Source organism: Melanostigma gelatinosum (genome assembly GCF_949748355.1).
Source record: "Melanostigma gelatinosum genome assembly, chromosome: 13".
In the NCBI taxonomy this organism is placed as follows: domain Eukaryota; kingdom Metazoa; phylum Chordata; class Actinopteri; order Perciformes; family Zoarcidae; genus Melanostigma; species Melanostigma gelatinosum.
The window spans coordinates 9,157,686-9,175,988 of NC_136646.1; the positions used below are offsets into that span (position 1 = coordinate 9,157,686).

Here is an 18,303-nt window from a genome sequence, read left to right on the forward strand (position 1 = left end):
TTAAAAATATTGTGAAAACAACATTACCAAACAAGCTGTCATTTTATGGTAAAACACTGTTGTGTCCACTCACTCATACCACTGACTTATTTAATTAGAGACATATTTAATTGACATGAGATGTATACAATCGTTGTTGGCGATGAGGGAGGACCTACCTACCTTGACGTCATGATCATTGACATTGAGGTGAGCATTGGTATATTTGGTTGTATGAGTCCTTATAGGTTGCGATCGTCTATTTATCCAACATTTTATCTTAGGTTATTCGATGAAGCTTTTGTATGCTTATGTGTTTTTGACTGCACATGTGATGCTAAGGTGTCTTAAAATCTGACCTGGCAACACTGCAGGAGAGAGATATCACACTTCTGATTTAATTCTTGGCAAGAAAGTGAATACGTATATTTCCTAACATGATACACTTTTCCCTCGGGCTCTTTTACTGTGTGCTGTAGATCTGAAGCGTTGTACAAAAAGCCAAAAGCATCACACTCGACTCGTCCCTCCAACATCAAGCTGATGGATTTAAAGGTTAAACTACTGGACACAATGTCAAAAAACTTCATGTACGCTGTAGAGGTATCGTGGTAGGTGTACTGGGATTGCACATGAACACAGATTCTGTAAATAGACGTGTATTAGCCTCCCTTGATCCACTTAAACTAATCTCTGCCAGGTTTGGAAAACATCCTCCACTCTGCATGAAATCAAATGTTTCTCTCATGCAGGAACCTTCCCAGCAAAGTGCATTCATCAAATGACAAGAGAATGACATCAACATTAGCATTAAAGTATCAAATCCAATGAATTGACATTAGCCTTGTGCTCCCTGGGAGCGTGGCTGCTTCTTAACAGATTTATGGCGTGACTGAAATACACGGAGAAAGCCAAAGTAGGGGAAATAAACTGCAGCTGAAATTAGTCCAAAATGGATCAACTGAATATTAATAATGTTTCACGATTCAGTCACTTTCAAGTAAGAGCACCAAAGATGTTTTGTTTCCAGCTTATTAAATGCAATGGCTTGCTTGCTTTTCTTTCCCCCCCCCCCCCCCCCCCCCATGAAGGTAAATTGAATGCCTTAATGCTTTTGACAGTTTGTCTGGAATAAGCCATTTAAAAACATTTAGCTATTCTAACAAATGAACTGATAACTTTAAAATAAACTGAAAGTACAAAGTGAAAACGGAATGCAACTCACCTTATTTAGTGCCGGTCCCTCTCGGTTCTTTTGGCTTTTATTTCATTTATTTTCCTGCATCCAAATGTGCTGTTGATAAATCCACCACCACTGACTGATGAGAAGTGTTGCACACAACTCCCTCTCCCTCTCTCCCCCTCCCCCATCTGTGTTAATCTCCACAATACCCCTCACTGCCAACTACTTACGGCCCACCTACGCTGCAGAAAACTCTTTAAGAACCAGTTCATCTAACACTGTCCCTTTAAATCTGATCTCTTGCAAAATCACTGAGAAGATTTTACAATGTTCTTGTACAACTTTAAGATATTCGGCGCTCTGTTTAATAAGTCAATTAAATTCAAATATTAGAGAGACTTGCATTGCAGTAGTTGGAATAATTTTGCCGACTTGGAGATTGAATTTGCAAACTCAAAAGCTGCGATCTAAATGACACGTGAAAGTTTCCACATCTTGCCGTCCCACCCTCCCTGTCCCCTTGTGACTCCTAATAGGCTGAAACACTGGAAGCACGTAGTCGAATTTCAGATTACAAATAGGGAAGAAATTCGACCATTTAATGATTAAAATGATTGCATATTCCCCCACAAAAGGCTGAATGACAGAGACCATGCAGTCAAGACCCTCAGGGGTTGGAGCTTGAAGAAGTTTGTAGTAGTTAGAAGCAGTTCAAAGTATTTCAGTGCTGTCAGTTAAGTTGCCCTGCAGGCTTCAGCACCCTGGACAGCAACCAACCGAACAGAGCTGTCAGTCACAGGGAAGCTTTTCCATCATCATTCTATCATTTCAGTTAAAGCGATGACTCCTGAAGAACGGGACTTGGGCAGCGCTGTCTTAGGGTCTACAATCGGTGGCTGACTGACCCAATGGTGATTGATTATGCACTCGCTGCTCGACACTCAGTGTCTAGTCGGCCATTTTAAGGTTCATCAGTGCAGCAAGCAATATATTTGGAAGGTGTAAGTGACCAAGAATATCCATCAAATGACCATGGTGCATCACAATACCATCTATAAACAGAAGCCACTTAGGAGACATAATTTCCCTCATTTTTGCCTTTTTATTGCGTCTTAGTCCGAAGGAACCATGCAAGGAGAGAGGAAACGAGGAAATGAGACGTCCCGTCTTCAGTTGCATCACGTGAAGCGACTTCTGTTTCTGATGACGGCGGCTGCTGATCACAGCTGGATCAGCTGTCAGTCAGCTTTCACAGCTGGAGAGACTTTTGACGGAGTTTGTGTCTGTTCACATGTGAACTGTACTTACACTAATAAAGACACAGTTATCTCTGTAGCCTGTTACCTGTCAAACTAACTGCATTGAGTATTTATACTGTGTTTTGTGTCCTGTTTATATGCACAGGACCAACTTCTACCAGCGGAATGTGTTTGTCTTATGTATTTTCCGTTTGTATGTTTTGAAAGTCTGATTGTGAAGTCATTAAATATCCCAGAATATGATTGTGGTTTCTTTGGAACACTGGAATTAATTTATTCGGCTGCATGTTTTGGGATGATATAACTCATCAAAACCGACACTCAGGAGTTATCGGCCCCACACGACTGAATGGAAATGATGATAAATGATGTAAAAAGTGTTTTGTCTCTCCAGCTCTCTCTGACTTTAATTGTATCCATAATAAAGGTTAGAGGTAAATGTCAGATCATGAAAGGACAAATCTTTCAAATAAATGGAGAAAGTTGTTTGTGGTTTTGTTGTTCAGACCAACAGTTAACATTTAAACCAGATGGTGAATCAGAACACAAATCAAATCTAAAACTTGAGTTTAATCCGTGATCCGTCTTCACTCTGGTAAAAAAACTCCAGTGACGTTGAGAATGTTCGGATCAGTCCGATTTATTCGACACGCTACACTGACTTTATTCGACACGCTACACTGACTTTATTCGACACGCTACACTGTGACTTTATTCAACACGCTACACTGCGACTTTATTCAACACGCTACACTGCGACTTTATTCAACACGCTACACTGCGACTTTATTCAACACGCTACACTGCGACTTTATTCAACACGCTACACTGGGACTTTTAATTTTACATTTTACAACATAGTACAGTAAGCCATATAAAGGGCTTACGTATAGTACGTCATTGTTTTCTCAGTAATAATCCTGCTTATTGTGAAATAGGTTTTCACCTACAAGCAAATAAACCTGATTCTAATCCAATTTATATTGTATACTGCAATGACTTGTTGGCTCATTAGATTTGCTGGTTATCAAGTCTTTAGGGCAATGTTGCTGGAAGTGTTGATAGATTCCCTTTTTCACTGAACATGCTCAGGCCGATGCAAGACAGCCGACTCATCAGTTTTGCCTTGAGATCATGACGGAATTAAAGTGTACATATAATTACCGTAGTCTTTTTTCTGGATAAGTGTTTATAAACATTTTAGTCGGTACATCAGGACTGTTACGTAATTTACTTTAAATGTATTTGCAAAGAAAACACCAGCCCACTATTTCTTATCTTAAGATCCCATTTATTTGTAGTGCAAAAGTAGAACAGATCTTGAACTTGCCTCAGACCCCTGTGAGAAGTACACCATGCTATGATCTACTAGACCATTATATGATACAAACAAACACTGCCTAAAAGTTAACCCCTTCAAGCCATGCAAATGTGCAGCAAAAACAGTGACGCAACACCAGAAATATCAACTCTAACAATGAAACATCAGTAGAAAACATTTGAACACAACAGCAGGACTCTGGTCTGCGTAGTCCATAGCACAAACATTCACAGGGATGAAGCACAAGTCACAGAACAGTAGCTCTGATATGGGACGGAATCAAATGACTACATGTGTTGAAAGGAAAATTAACCAGTCGTAAACAAAGTCATATGTAGTGTTGATAACAGTGTACACATATATTACACCAGAAACCTCAGACTTCCTGTCAACAGACAAAGAAAAAAAATAAAAGAATTCCAGCTTATTGATAAAGTATTTCTTTCCAGTTCAGTGAAACTGTAAACAAGGTCTGGCAGTGGTAAACAACCATTAGCTGAGTCATTATAATAGTTACGGACTCATCGTGTATTCCAGTCTTTGTGATAAAGTAGGAGGCCTTCCATTGCCTGTATTCAGTACGGAGTCGAAAGTGTTGAGTGCAATTAGGTCCAACCCACAACCAATACCCCGTTTCACACTTTGGAAAGAAGAAAAAAAGAAATCTTGAAGTAATTATCAAATTCATAATTAGAGAACATTGTTAAGAAAAACCATATGCATGACTCACAGTACCACCAGCCATATGAAGATGAGCCTGCAGTGTTTCGGTCAATATAGTTGTGCCAATAGAGGAAGTAGTTTCAGTTTTCGGCGAGGCACTAAACAAACCCACCCTTCTAGGAAAGTGCTTTGGTGTAAATAATTCTAATTATGAAAATGATTCAAGTGGACACACAGACTAAAGCCAATAACACACACTCATGGTCTTCACATCTCTTCGAGGTCCGTCAAATTAAAACAAAACAAAAAAGTCAAACCCACCTCAAAACACAGTCAAGACAACAAAGGTATAAGAAAATCCAAAAGAAATGAACAAAACCAAGAAGACGTACTAACGGCTGAATGTGATCATCTGCTTTCAGTCTATAACATTCTATATGTGTGGCTTCATGTCTTCTTTAGCACTTGGAATACTATTTGTAAAACTCCTAATTCTCTCGTCTACCGCATTTCCATCCTATTGAATAACATAAAAGACAAAAAAAAAAAAAAGAGTTAAAACAGACCTTAAAGGCTACAGAGGAAATAAAAGTCACCTTAAAAGGTGAGACGGGTATTTTCAGGCCCCACAACTCCCTCCACTCATTTCCGTTTTTGAGAGTTGACTCTGAATCTAATCAACAGCAGAGCATCTCTCTCCTCCAGGGCTCCGAAGAGAAAAAAAAAAACATTCTCGTACCATTAAGAGCCAGCAGGGGGCAGCAGCAGCTTGAAGAATACTCTGAGGTGCAGCGATCCAGTTAAAACATTTTTTTAAATAAAATAAAAAAAAATTGTTTTTAAAAAGTGTAAGGCAAAGAGACAGCGAGTTCAGGAGAAGTCTACAGAGGATCACCTCGTTCTCTCTCCGCGCTTCCTTTCAAGCAAGTGTTGCTCTCCTGCCTGGACGGCTCATCTGGGATGGGGTCGCATCAGGCCTTTCCTGGCGTTGGTGGACTGCCTCTGCTGGGCGAGGAAGGACATGGCCTGGTTAGAGGGGCCGAGCCGCTCGCCAGACACTTGCTGATGATACGCCATCCCCTGAGGAGCGGCGAGACAAAAGGAAGAGTGAAGGAACGGGGGTGTGGAAAAACAATGTGGCGAATAAGGACTTGTGTCTCATGCAAATTCATCTCTCTGCAGTAAAAAGCTTGTTTGGCCTCGAATGTCTTTTACGAGTTTCATGAATTTTTATTCAAAAGAACAAAACATGAAATCCGTAAAAAGAAATCCCTTCAGGCTTTTTACATGTTTTTATGCATTTGTACACTCACTTACCATGTTGTACCATGCAGTAATGAGGAGTTTCTCCTCCTGGTCATGCCTGGCTCTGTTCTTCTCATAGTCATGCTGCGCAACAGATCATCATGCATTAGTGAGATTTAAAGAGCCGGAATGACCTACTTTGTCTCTTTACGCCAAAAACATTCGTACCTCCAGGTGTTTGATTTTCCTCTCCCTCTCCGTCAGCTGGTTCTTCAGCGCCTGGACGCCCAGAGTCGCCGGCTTCTGCTTGGGATCCAGGGTTTTGATCACCTGCACACATTAGAAGACCACCCCACTGATTCAGTGCTGCACTCCAGACGAAACAAAGGACAGTTTAAAAAAAGAAGAAAGGCGTAAAATCAACTCAGTAAAACAGGAGAAATTGTGTTTTTTTTATTCCACACATTCTTCTTCCTGCATTAACTGTCTGCGGTGAAGATGCATTGTGGTTAATGTAGGTGCCAGCTAATGTAGTCTGGAGCAGAGATGATGAGCGAGCTACAAAGCTCTGGAAATCTCACTTTTTTGTAACTCCACACCCCCACTTTTTTTTCTTCCATTTTCAAACTTGGGTGTCTTCCCACATATGCAGTAGTACTTCCCACAACCTGTGATTTGATGTCTGAAATTGGTAGAGTCTCCCTTAAACCAGTGGAAAAAAAGAACCCTCAGCTTTTAGAGTGGTATGCTGAGGACAACATGTTCCGTCGAGGTGGACTGACCGTTCTCGCCTTCCCCACATAGCTCTTGTATCGCTCCTCCATCTGCTTCATGTCCTCGTCCTTCCTCCGCAGGCTCTCCTGGAGCTCGTCGATCTTCTTTGCCACTGAGAGAGAGGGGGATGGGGGGGAGATAAAGAACGCGTAAGGAAGAGAAGACACCGGCGGGTGCTCAAAGAGGCAGCGACTGAAGGAAACGTCGGGCAGAAAGGACTCACTGTTGCCGTCCACTTTGGGCTCCAGGTTGTCGATGACCTCTCTTTTCTTCTGGAGGTCCGAGTGAGCTTCATGGAGCTTCTCCCTGAAATAATCACAAGAGTAATATTAACAATCATCACTTTAGTTTGGGACCCACACAAATGAATAAACTGTAAGAAGCAGCACTTACAAATGCTCCTCAAGCTTTTTCTTCAGCAAGGAGGACTTCAAGGAAGAAGAGAAAAACACATTCAAACTTTAATCCAACACACAAGCCTTTCTTAAAAAGCACAGATATACTCCACATAAGCTGCAAAAATAATCAAGCTGAGAGCTCAACCGTGGGCCAGTTGGACGGAGGGTGGGCCGTACTTACGATGGCCTGATTTTGGCAGTTGATGGACGGGGGCAGGCACAGAGAGACAGGCAGAGAGGGGAGCGGGAGTTAACAGTGAATCACCACAGCAAACATGGGTTAAACGTATCGAAGTAGAATAAACACTGCAGTCAACAGCCAAGTGTTGTCAATATACTCCATGTAGCATGCATCTAGTTGACCAAAGAATTTTTTCCCATGCGCACTGCGTCTCAATACTCTTGTCAGCGTGATTGTAGGAAGCTACTCTATGGAATGAGAGGAGTTGTGACACAAGCGGGCAGAGGAGAAGAGAAGGAGGCCTCCTGACTCACGTCCTCAGTCTTGCTGCCCTGGTCGTGGAGCGCCTTCTGGTGCTCCTCGATCTGAGAACGCAGCTCTGAGATCTGCTGCTGGTTTAACCTGGGAGACAAACGGGGACAAGAAGAAATGTTAGGAGCAGAAAGAGCAAAAATAAAAAAATTTAAAAAAAGGAGACGATACGAATGACAAAACGAATACAGGTTTAACCCTCTGAACCGCCCGAAACCCGCCAGGGGGATTGGAAAGCATGTAGTCTTCAGACAACCACCAAAACTACACCGTTTATCACAGCCAAGTGATTAATCCGCAGATTTTATCTTGCCGATGGTCCTTGAACACGTGTGACGAACGCTTCCGTCGTGAAAAAGAAGCCAAAAAGAAGCTTCAAATTGTGAATTTCATCAAAAAACATTTTATTCTACAGCATTCTAAAATCTCGCTCCAAATTAAGCATTTGAATTAACTTGACTCGCCTGAGACCAACAGTCACGTGACAAATTCTGAACAGTGCACTGGGGAGAGAACAGGAGGTTCTAAAAATGTAAATTGTTCAATCCATAAAGCAGGTAGAGGCTCATCAAATTGATTACAGTAAATTACATTTTTTAACTTGTTTTTCTTTTCTTTGATGACTTATGGCGTGATAACTGTTATTCTGCACAGAAGACATTCTTCTTCCAGCCATAGCTGTGCTGTCTCCACAGAGGAAAGGTGTGCACTGTGGGTGGAAGATGTATGCAAAGCATCATGCGGATCTGTGTACATCTGCTGGAGGCAGTGTTCCCCCAAGTGAGCGGCCTGTCCGTTCACTGCTTCTGCTCTACTGAGCATGCTCAGTCCACTCCTCTCCTCCTGTTACTGAGGATGCTTCCCACACCCTGGGCCTGGTGTTGCATGGACACACACAAAAACACACACACACGCAGTCCACCCACATGTCCACATGCCCACAGGCATGTAAACACACACACACACACACACACACACACACACACACACACACACAGTCAAGGGACAATCTGGCTTTCTGCTGTCTGTCCTCCAGTCCAGCCCACACAGCTCAGTTGAGCACACAGTCCAGAGGGTGAGTTGACATTTAGGCAGATATCACTCCCACTATCAGCCAAACAACCAGCTTAATGTCCAGGAAAACACAGTATGGTGACCTAGAAAGGGAACGATTGCCTAACACCACCACTAATGATTACTTAACCCCCCTCCTCCCCCTTACCTATTCTGAGTTTCCAGGGCGTTCTTGCTGCGCTGAGCCTCCTCCAGCTCAGCCTGCACCTCCACTAGTTTCTGCCTGTAGGCCTCCTCCTGGACGCACAACATCTTGTTTTCGCTCTGTAGACGCACCACCGTCTCCCTGTCCGGGGAAAAGAACATTGAGAAGCGAGGGGGAAGTAAGAGGGGAGGGGAAAGGAGGGGTGGGGGGGGGGGGGGGGGAAATATAGTGGAGGAGAGATGAAATGGGTCAGAGAGCGGCAGAGGCAAATAAGGACTGGCGAGTCGGCCGCGCCTTTGTCCGGCAACACCCAGGCCAAATGTGAAGCGCCGGCATGCGTGTTGCTATTTCAGGCGGGAGACGATGAATGTAGGGCACGACTGAGCTACTGATAGAGACACCGATGTGACGTCTGCTGCGGGTTTAGAGGGGAAAATCTCATCGGTTACGCTTGAATACATGAACCCCTAAACCCATGCGTGTACAGACGTACTTGAGCTCAGTCGGCATGATCTCTGCAGCGAGGTTTCCAACTGTGACACCGCTGTCACACAAGCCTCCTGCAGAGAGAGAGAAGAGAGAGAGATTAGGTGTCTGAGGGCAATTTAACTCCATTTCATTAAATACCCCCAATTTGCATATTTTGGTTTTAATCCGGAAAAAAAAAATGTTGACACCTAAAAGAAATTAATATCAGTTTTAGTGTACGCTATATTATACCTTGCCGTCTTACAGATCTTCAAACCCCACCATAACGAGCTAACCGCTAGACCAGCTGCTCCCGTGTTCAGCCAGTTACAATTTCTGCTTTTGTCAAAAGGAGTCTTGTGGCTTTGAAAAGAGCGTCGCTGACGGCTTCAGTTACACTCAGGAACAGTGGTGAAAATATTCTAAACATAGCGTACACTCAAACTTTGTTTTGGAGCTGGCTTAAGAGACATTTTGCTGGTCCACAGCAGCACATTGCTCAGCTTCTGTGCTGGTTCTCCTTCCTGTTACTGAAGGCAATACACTGACACTTGATATTCGCTTTAGATTATTTTAGTCGTTCAGTCATTTGTTTCTAAATGGAGTTATAACTCACCAGATCCACTGAGACACCTCTGTTGGACTTGTGCACACCGGAGCTCGTCGTTTGTCTCCCGCAGTGTGTCTCTTTCTGAGATCAGGCGCTGAGGAACGAAGCACAACGCGACACCTCAGCATAACTCCAGACTGCTTCATGTTTTATCATAACAAAAAGACAAATATATATGTATAAATTCGAGAAAGTATGAAACTGCCGTGCGTGGAATGGAAAGTTCAAAGTAGCAGTTTAAGTTCAAGGTAGTTTAATGGTGAAGCGTACCACATGACCACAAAGACCGTGGTTTGATTCCTGGTTGTGGAATTAGGTTTCATTAGAACAGCTCTGCACATGACAACTGACTCAATTTTACAGATTTACATCACCGCACAAAACCCCAGTGAACATTGAGTTCCTTTTATCTCGGCTCACCACACCACCTCGCAGTAAATGTACACTTCATGTCAGTACAGTATGTATTCCTTATTTACTCCCACCAGTAACAGAGGACATGAATCACTCCTGTCAGTTTGCAGAAGGTGCTAGAACTGACGCATGCCGTGGGAGTCCACTGAAGAATACTATGAGATTTGCCCGGCAACAGTTGCTCCTGCATGGTCACTAAAAATGTTGATCCCCAAAAGGACCGCTGTAATAAAAATCAACATCACTGCATGTAAGGTGGTCCGGTATGACAGGGCTTTAGTGTGCGACCGTGATTTCAGACGCACCACACTGACAACAAGCCTTAAATAAAAACCCTGTGACAGCGTTTGGTAAAGTGCTCATTCTCTCCCCACCACAACTGAACTATTTATTTCCCGCCGACGGTCGCTGACTCACTTCTTTCTCTTTCAGCTGTGCGTCATACTTGTCGTGAAGGTTCTTGTACTCAAACTGCCATTTCTCAGCTTTCATGGCCTCCGCCGAGTGCTTGGTGTGGAGCTCGTGAGCCTGCAAAGTCGAGGAGAGCACATTAACAGTCCGTGTTGGCAACGGCCGGGTATAATAAAAACACTGACAAGGTTTTCCAAACGCGTGCCGAAACCAGACTGTGTTTACATCCCCCCCACCACAGCTTGCCTGTCTCTTGTAGCTGTCCAGCTGACTGCGGACAGCGTTGGCCCTGCGCAGCTCCTCCTCCAGCTCGCAGGTGCGTTGCATGTACACCGTGTTGCGCTCCTCCAGGAGGCGCACCTGCCTGCGCAGGTCCCCCAGATCCTCCAGCTTCCTCTTGTACGTCTCCACCACCGCCTCGAGCAGGTTGACCCGGTCAGACGTGTGCCTGATGGGGGGGGGGAGAGACCGTGTGGGAGGTGTTGAGTACCAGCTCAGAAATGGGACTTTTTAGCTAAAACACAATACATCCGCGTGCATGTGTGTGTGCTTAACAACTGAAAGGCAACAACTCTGACGCAGGCCGGTGTCAATGCATGAAATTCGTATTCTCGACACAGATGTCAGAGAGGAGCTGAATGGACGTCTGTGTGTGGGCAGAGTGGGAGTTGTGTTTCTGTGAGTGTAAATTGATAATAGATGAACTACTGCTTAAAGGAGAAGGCTGGTGTTGTTCTGCATTCTCCAAGTCCTCCGAAAAGATCAAAACTAACAATGTGTTAGTTGGTCCCTCAATACTTTTCTACTTCTTTCTGCTAGAGAGTGTTGATGACGGTGGGTTTTGATATTTTCATGGGTTTTATTGATGGTAGCAGGAATGTCGAATAACTCTAAAATTAAAACAAAAATGTAAAAAGACCTCAATGTATTGTGTATTCCCTCGTTTGACATTACACAATCCCAAAAAGCTCTGCAAAGAACACAGAAGCCTTCAGCGTCCATGTGATTCAACGGCCACCGAGCGTGACTTCCTGCGGTTCGCTCGTGAGAAGGCCTGCGCCGGTTTCCCACAGTTGACTCGACTCGACTGGGACGGGGGAATTTGTAAGAACGGCAGAAGTGCGTTCTCACCGGAGGATGTCCATCTCGTCTTTGAGGGCCTGGGCCTCCTGCGCCAGGCTGGTCAGCTCTTCGTTCCGTAGCTGCAGGTCGAGCACCTCGCGCTCCAGAATCTCTCCCCGCACACGCATGTCATCTCTGCTGTTATCCAGTCTGAGACAGACAGACACACGACACCAGAGCAGCTGTTTGTGTAACTGAGTAAACTGAATGGGCTCATTGTGAGATACTAACTGGAGCAATATGATCCAGCAAAAGCATTTGATTTGCATGTGTACATGATGTGAATGATGCAAACTAAAAACATCTGTTATGTAAAGGCCTAATGAGTGTTTGCTCATGCATTGCATACTAGATGGCAACCCTGGGCTTCATGGGCTGGTGCCAACACTGCCATGTAACTGCTTGTACCTGTAGTTCTCCTCCTGGAGCTGCTCCATCTGACTCTGCAGCAGCTTCTTGCCGGTGGTGGAGACGTCCAGAGAGTCGCAGCGGCTCAGCTTCTCCCTCAGAGAGCGCGTCTCCGCCTGTTGGGACGACTTCTCCTCCAGAGCCACCGACAACTGAGAGAGAAGCGCAGAGACAAGCACCGTGAAAGCAGGCGTAGAAAGGCCGGGAGAGGCGAGCGATGAAGGTGCGACAAAGTGACAAAGATACAGCCGTACAAAAGGGAGGAAGAGAAGTACTCAGCGCTGATTTAAAGAATGAAATATCAAGAATGCTGACAGGGTGTCTTTCTGAGAATAAAACACGACAAAAGCCAGAGTACCGGCACACGACGGATCCACAGCGACACACTCACCACTGTTCATGCTTAGAGGACCTCGAACACATGCTTCGTTCTCATTTCACACGCTCAAGTTTTCAAGAGCTAGTCAGTCAGCTGCTTTGCGACGGTCTCAGGCGGACGGAACTTTCTCAATGGGGGAGTTGTTAGCAGCACCCTCAGGGTCAAAAGCCACATTCTCATGAGTTAAAGGGCCGAATATGTAAAAGCTCAGTGAGGACCATCATTAATATTGGTTACACGGTTATCGTTCAGGGGTTATATTATGTTTGTGGCGGGCTGAAGGGAAGTTACGGTTAGACAAGCTGGCATTCCGGTGTTACAAAAATGAAGGCGGAGCGTGTACTTACCTGCTGGACATCTTTCCAGTTTGAATACAGCAAAAGCCTACACTGAACTTTAAGGACAGATTGCATGCTGTAGCAGAGGACCAGCAACAGTAAATAGCCTGCAAAACAACACAAATGACTAATCGGTAACGCGTGGGCTTGGTAAGTAAACAAACAGGTGGGCTGAGAGCGGTACAAATTATTGTTGGCTACCGCTCCATCCCAAGGCAACGTGTCAGTTTTATCTTGATGTTATGCAACTATTGACGAAAACGTATCTTTGAAACGCACAAACTGAGTCCCCTCTCATGTCAGTGGTGCAAAAACAAGCTGTGAGAACACAAACAAAGTATATGGCAGAATAATCAATAAAGGGTCAGATCAAAAGGAAAGGAAGAAATAAAAAGAAGCTGCAGGCGCACACACACATTCAACAGCATGCTGCCACAGAACTAGGCCTCAAACAGATCTGATGGTCGGGTACATCCAAAGATGAGAAAATATCACATTTTTGACCAAAACCTTCCATATCGACCACTGGTGACTTTTGGTCAATACTCGCCAGTAATAATCACGTGGATATATTATGACTAAGAGGGTGATGCAAACAGTAGGCCAGCTGGAACAGTGTGGTAAGTTCACAAAGTACATCGCTTTACTGTAATGCAGCCTTGAAAAGCAGGAAAAGACAACGCGTGCACCATATTAGGGCATTACTATATCCAGTCTCATATCAGAATACCGCCAATACATTGGCCATCCCTCGGTGAAGTGGTTGTATATTACTCCAGAATCCCAAAATAGCTTGATGTTTGAGATAATGCCAACAGCTTTGTTAGACAAATGGAAATATAAATAAAGAAACCCAAGCACCGATATGCCATCTTAAAGTGAGGATCCTTGTTATGTTCATGAATTCAATCCCCGTCTTTGATACTATTGATTGGCAGCAGTTTTTCCAGCATCAGCCATCTAAAGTACGTCTATTCAGTAGATACGTCTCTATACAGTCGTTTTAATTTGAGCGGCGGAGTCCGCCATTCCCGCACTGGGTTCAAACTGGCTTCCTACATGTCAGGGATTCACAGGAGGTGATGCAGCATTTCATCCAGCGCTACCGTTTGTATCTCATTGATATCATCCTCACTGCACCAACACCGTATCAGAGGCCGAGGGCACACTTGTCTTTTTTTTTTTTAATGCAACTTTTTTTTATCCGATGCATCAGAATGGAACTCAGCCGTGTGTCCGTGTATTGATCAGATATATTACACGGGCCAAAGAGCAGCAGTCAAACGGGCGATGAATACATTTCTAATCGATTCCGTTATTTTGTTATTTAAAAGCAGCAAAATCAAGAACTGTTGGTGTTTTCATCAGCAGCAACTTAACACGACAGCTGCTCTCAGCTGTGCTCCAGCTCCGGTTTTCCTCCTCTCCATTTCTATTTTGGGGGGGGGTTGATACGAGACCATGGTTTGATAAATTGTCTGGATTGTGCCCACATGCGGTCCACACCTCGCTGTTCGGATCAAAATGCCTCGACAGTTAACACATCCTGGCATGATCGGATGAACAAAGTGTAACCGCGGATAGAGCCGTATTAAGCGACTGCTAATGCTTACTGCTGTAGCTTCACAGTAAGAGTTCAACCCAGGGCAACTTTTAATGTGACGCAATCACAGGAAATGCAGTGCCGCTGTCAGAGATCTGCCGACAGCGACTGTTCTTCAGAAAGGCTACAACACAAGACAACAGACATTCTGGGCGTTTTATTTTTGGCAGGAGACAGGCTGCACACCGCCAACTCCTCAGCAAGGACACAGACTTCACTTTGCCCTGCAGTCGTGTGGAAAACTACAGCATGAAATCAGATTGCAGTTCCTCAAATTATGATGGAAAAAGCCCAATTATTGACTGATTTCTTTACTAAACCAAAGTTGATTTGTTTGACTGCACGGTAATCAGATACACCAGTCGCTGCTAGCTCGTATATTTCTGTTAAAGGAGTGTTTGCTGCCCAAAGACTTCTGGGTCCTGTAGTATTAAAATGCACTTGATGTAACCATCAGCAACCGTGTGCATCGGCAAATCAAACAGGACTAAAATCACAAGACTTCTAACTTTAAATTTCTCAGGAAAATGTTTGCCAAGTAATCTGTAGACGCCTGTTGGCGCACCAACCTGATGTTCCAGGTCTCGACAGCGCTGGCTCAGGTCCAACTTCTCGTCTGCCTCTTCGCTGAGAAAATAATACTTCCTGGACTGTGAACACAGAACCAACAGAACATGAAGACAGAGGAGATGACATACCAGTGGGCGGGAGTAAACATTAATTAAAAAAAAGGGTGAGGCAGAACATAAAAGAAAGATGTAACAGATCTGCTGAGTAAGGAGGAAAAAACAAAAAGGGGGGGGGGGGGGGGCAATAAAGTGTTGCAAGTTTCACCTGGTAGTCGAAGTCGCCATAGGTCTCTGGGCTTCCTGGTTCTGATGAAGGCTCCTTTGATAATAGCTAAAAAAACAAGCCAATGAAAAACTCAAATTACAGGCAAAACACCCGTTCACAAAAGCAGCTTTATTGGGTTTTCTTTGGAATAACTTTGTTTAGAAAAACCAAAAACAGGTTGGGGTTTTTTTTTTTCCCACGTTCACAACATTTCCAGCTCTTATGGGTGCCAATGAAACACTAAACATATGCTTGAAATACCTCAGAGTAGGGTTTCTGGGACTCTGTTCAGTCTCATGCTTATCCCGGATTGCTTTGATTGTGAATTAACCATGACTAAGAGCTGGGATTAATGCAAAGTAGAGAGAAACCCAGAGGATAAGCGAGAGGCGCACTTACCTCCTGAATGGCTGTCATCACAACGTGCTGGACAGATTCCCCGAGTGTCATTATCTGCTGGATTTGCTCTGTGTTTAGGAGAAGACAACAGAGAGCCGTGACGGTGTAGCCAAATGAGGATTTACACAAATACTCTCTTAAAAAAAAAAACCTGAACCAGCACTGCATTTATCAGAGAACCGGTGCTCATCAAGCGGCTGTTTGAATAAACAAATGATCGGTTTTTGTCTTCTGAATTGTAATTTGTCTTTAGGTTGGGGTTGTGATCAGTTTATCAACTTGTGACGATCACCTTGTTTCTTCTCACAGCTGACAGCACAGCCCAATACGAGCTGCACCAGCTTGCCCAGTTCAGTGACGTCTCCCATCTCTCCTATAAGGTTCAGGTCTGGCAAGTGCTCATCCGACACCTGGTGACCGAGCAGCTGTTCGTGGAAAGTGAGGTGAGGATTAGGAGTGAATTTAAAAAGTGTACTAAAAGTGCCAAAGTTAGTCAAAATAACAGTCCTCTTACATCAAGGTAATACTCCAGCATGCTCTTCAGAATCTTTTTTAAGTTGCTGACCTGAGAGAACAAAAAGAAAAGACAATTAGAGTCACAATCTTGATCCTCATTTTAATGAGGAAAAGGGAAGTAAAAATAAAAGCCTCGACATCTTGGTAACTCTAGGTGGCCGTAAGGTATTCTGTCACATCCCGCTGTTTCACAAATTACCTTGAGGCGCCAGTTGTCCCCGCTCTCCTCCTTGATCCTGCCGAGCCACGTGCCATTAAACCAAGAGGGGTCTCTGTTAACGAGAGCACAAGAGAACTCCGGTGACGATGAGGACGACCGCGGGGCATCGAGAGCGCACAATGACATTCAAGTAGAACCGTCACATGTCGGAAAGAAACGCCCACGCGGCGCTCTCGCGAGACGGTTGAGGTTAGACATCGACGTTGAATAGTTAAGACAGGTCATCGGGCTTTTGCACATTTTCGTAAACTTTTGTGTTACCATCGAGACACAACTATTGAGCATTGGGTTCTAAGTTTAAGTGACATCACAAAAAGAACATTTGCTTTGATTCATAGCTATGTTGTCTATTTATCTGTGTGGAACACAAATGTCCCACGACAAGTTACAAAGGTGATCGGGTCTGGACAGAGGTCTTATTTTTGAGTAGATCAATATTTTAACAAAGCTGACCTCACAAATCCAGACGGTTGTCTTTAAGCGGTTTAAGTTTTGCATAGATAAGGGCCGTGTGCAATTTAGTGCAAATCACACAGATAAGCAAATAGCAGTGAGAAGGCTCTGAATGAATTCCTACCAGCCATTTACCCCAAGCTCATGCACTCAGATAATGAAAAACAATCAGAAATACTACAACTACTTCAACATATGTGAGCCCTTACATTCTGTGCAGCACGTGTGCAATGGCCACTCCATCCGTCAGGTCCTGCTTGCTGTTGCATGATGGCACCTGAAATGTCTGTATCTGGAAAATGAAGAGAATTAGTGGAGTAACCTTGGGTGAAGCTGCTTATACGCTTGATGCACAGCCATGTTTCATTCAACGGCAATCCAAAGCTACACCAGATAAAAAACGCATACACTGTGATGAACGTGTGAATGTGGGTTTAATCGTTCGATGTGTGGAAAAACCTCCACAAACAAACTCCTCTCGAACATTGTTGTAAATAGTAAGTGGGTGCATACTTATTTTGGGCAAAAACAGCTTTTATGTTACTGAAAAGTGCAAACATTAGAGAGGCCTAGATATTACAAAACTGTCAAATAATGCAGGTAGAAGCAAAAACAGGGTTTTTTTGTCTAAACCCATTCAGTCTTTCGTTCCACTATTTATAGGACAGATGCTAAGAAGGTACATGGGTACAGTCCTACATAGCAAGCTATTAATATTAGCTGGACTCTTAGTTTAGTCCGATACTGGCCTTTGAGCGGAAAGGTGCCAAACAGGTGGGTTTTTCCTGCTCTTGAGAAGTGACTATGTTGGATAACCTAACATTACTGCATGAGTCTCTCAGCTTACACTAAGCTGTTTTGGTCTGTTTTTCTGGCAGTCAACGTTGCTGACACCACAGTCAGTTTGGTACAGATAACAAGCTAAAACAGACCACCGACAGCAAACTTCCAATGGGTTTACCTAACGTTAGCTAGTTAGCTTAGCTGGCTAGCGAGAGTTAGCATTCCAAACGCAACTTTTATAGCTTGTGCTACGTAGTCAACAAAATGGATATGTATCGATTAACGAGGCCTTCACTTGCAAAAGAAACGATTCATTTCCTCATACATTGCCAACACCTGCTGTCACCTGTTAAGCGGTTAGCCTTCGCTAGGACACCTCGCTAACATCAAACTTACCCAGGTTAGCAGTGAGTCACACAGCTCTGCTTTATCCAGACTCATTGTGCTGTGCCCAGTCAAAGCCCACAGCAGCTTAAGGGGGCTGATGTGGTTGGCTCTCACGACTTTTTATCCACCGAAGTTTGTTACTCTCTCCCTACACTTTCCACGTCAGTCATTGTTCAGCCATGGCCTCTTGCTGCTCCTACCCCCTTCGCGTTTCAGCTCCTGTTATCCAAGCGGGCTTCCGTATTAAGAGCGTTCTCATGGAAACGGATTATGTTGTTTGTGAGCTGCGGGTCAGCTCGTCTGGTCATGATATGAAACGACAACAACGGAGACAATAATAGCCTGCTGTCTTTTAAAGCTCTCATAATCCCGCTATCTTGAATACTGGCGACGCAATAATGAACTTCATGATTTTTATTTCATT

The 18,303-nt window shown here is 44.1% G+C and overlaps 1 protein-coding gene across 2 annotated transcripts; it reads right to left on the bottom strand.

Annotated features, from left to right (window-relative positions):
- Nucleotides 1–3,701: 3,701 nt before the first annotated feature.
- Nucleotides 3,702–18,056, bottom strand: hook2 (hook microtubule-tethering protein 2). Of its 2 annotated transcripts, XM_079282268.1 has the most exons (22): nucleotides 17,889–18,056; nucleotides 16,919–17,001; nucleotides 16,236–16,308; nucleotides 16,035–16,085; nucleotides 15,813–15,945; nucleotides 15,521–15,588; nucleotides 15,122–15,187; nucleotides 14,857–14,937; nucleotides 11,968–12,119; nucleotides 11,569–11,709; nucleotides 10,684–10,885; nucleotides 10,444–10,554; nucleotides 9,619–9,706; nucleotides 9,028–9,094; nucleotides 8,538–8,675; nucleotides 7,318–7,405; nucleotides 6,818–6,852; nucleotides 6,648–6,730; nucleotides 6,433–6,536; nucleotides 5,879–5,980; nucleotides 5,723–5,794; nucleotides 3,702–5,485 (listed from the first exon to the last, which is right to left on the bottom strand). In XM_079282268.1, exons 1-22 carry the CDS (start codon nucleotides 17,931–17,933, stop codon nucleotides 5,357–5,359), a joined length of 2,112 nt encoding a protein of 703 aa, XP_079138394.1. In that variant the 5' UTR covers nucleotides 17,934–18,056; the 3' UTR covers nucleotides 3,702–5,356. The 2 variants fall into 2 exon arrangements, with proteins under 2 accessions (XP_079138394.1, XP_079138395.1); XM_079282269.1 differs by lacking the exon at nucleotides 5,723–5,794.
- Nucleotides 18,057–18,303: the final 247 nt, after the last annotated feature.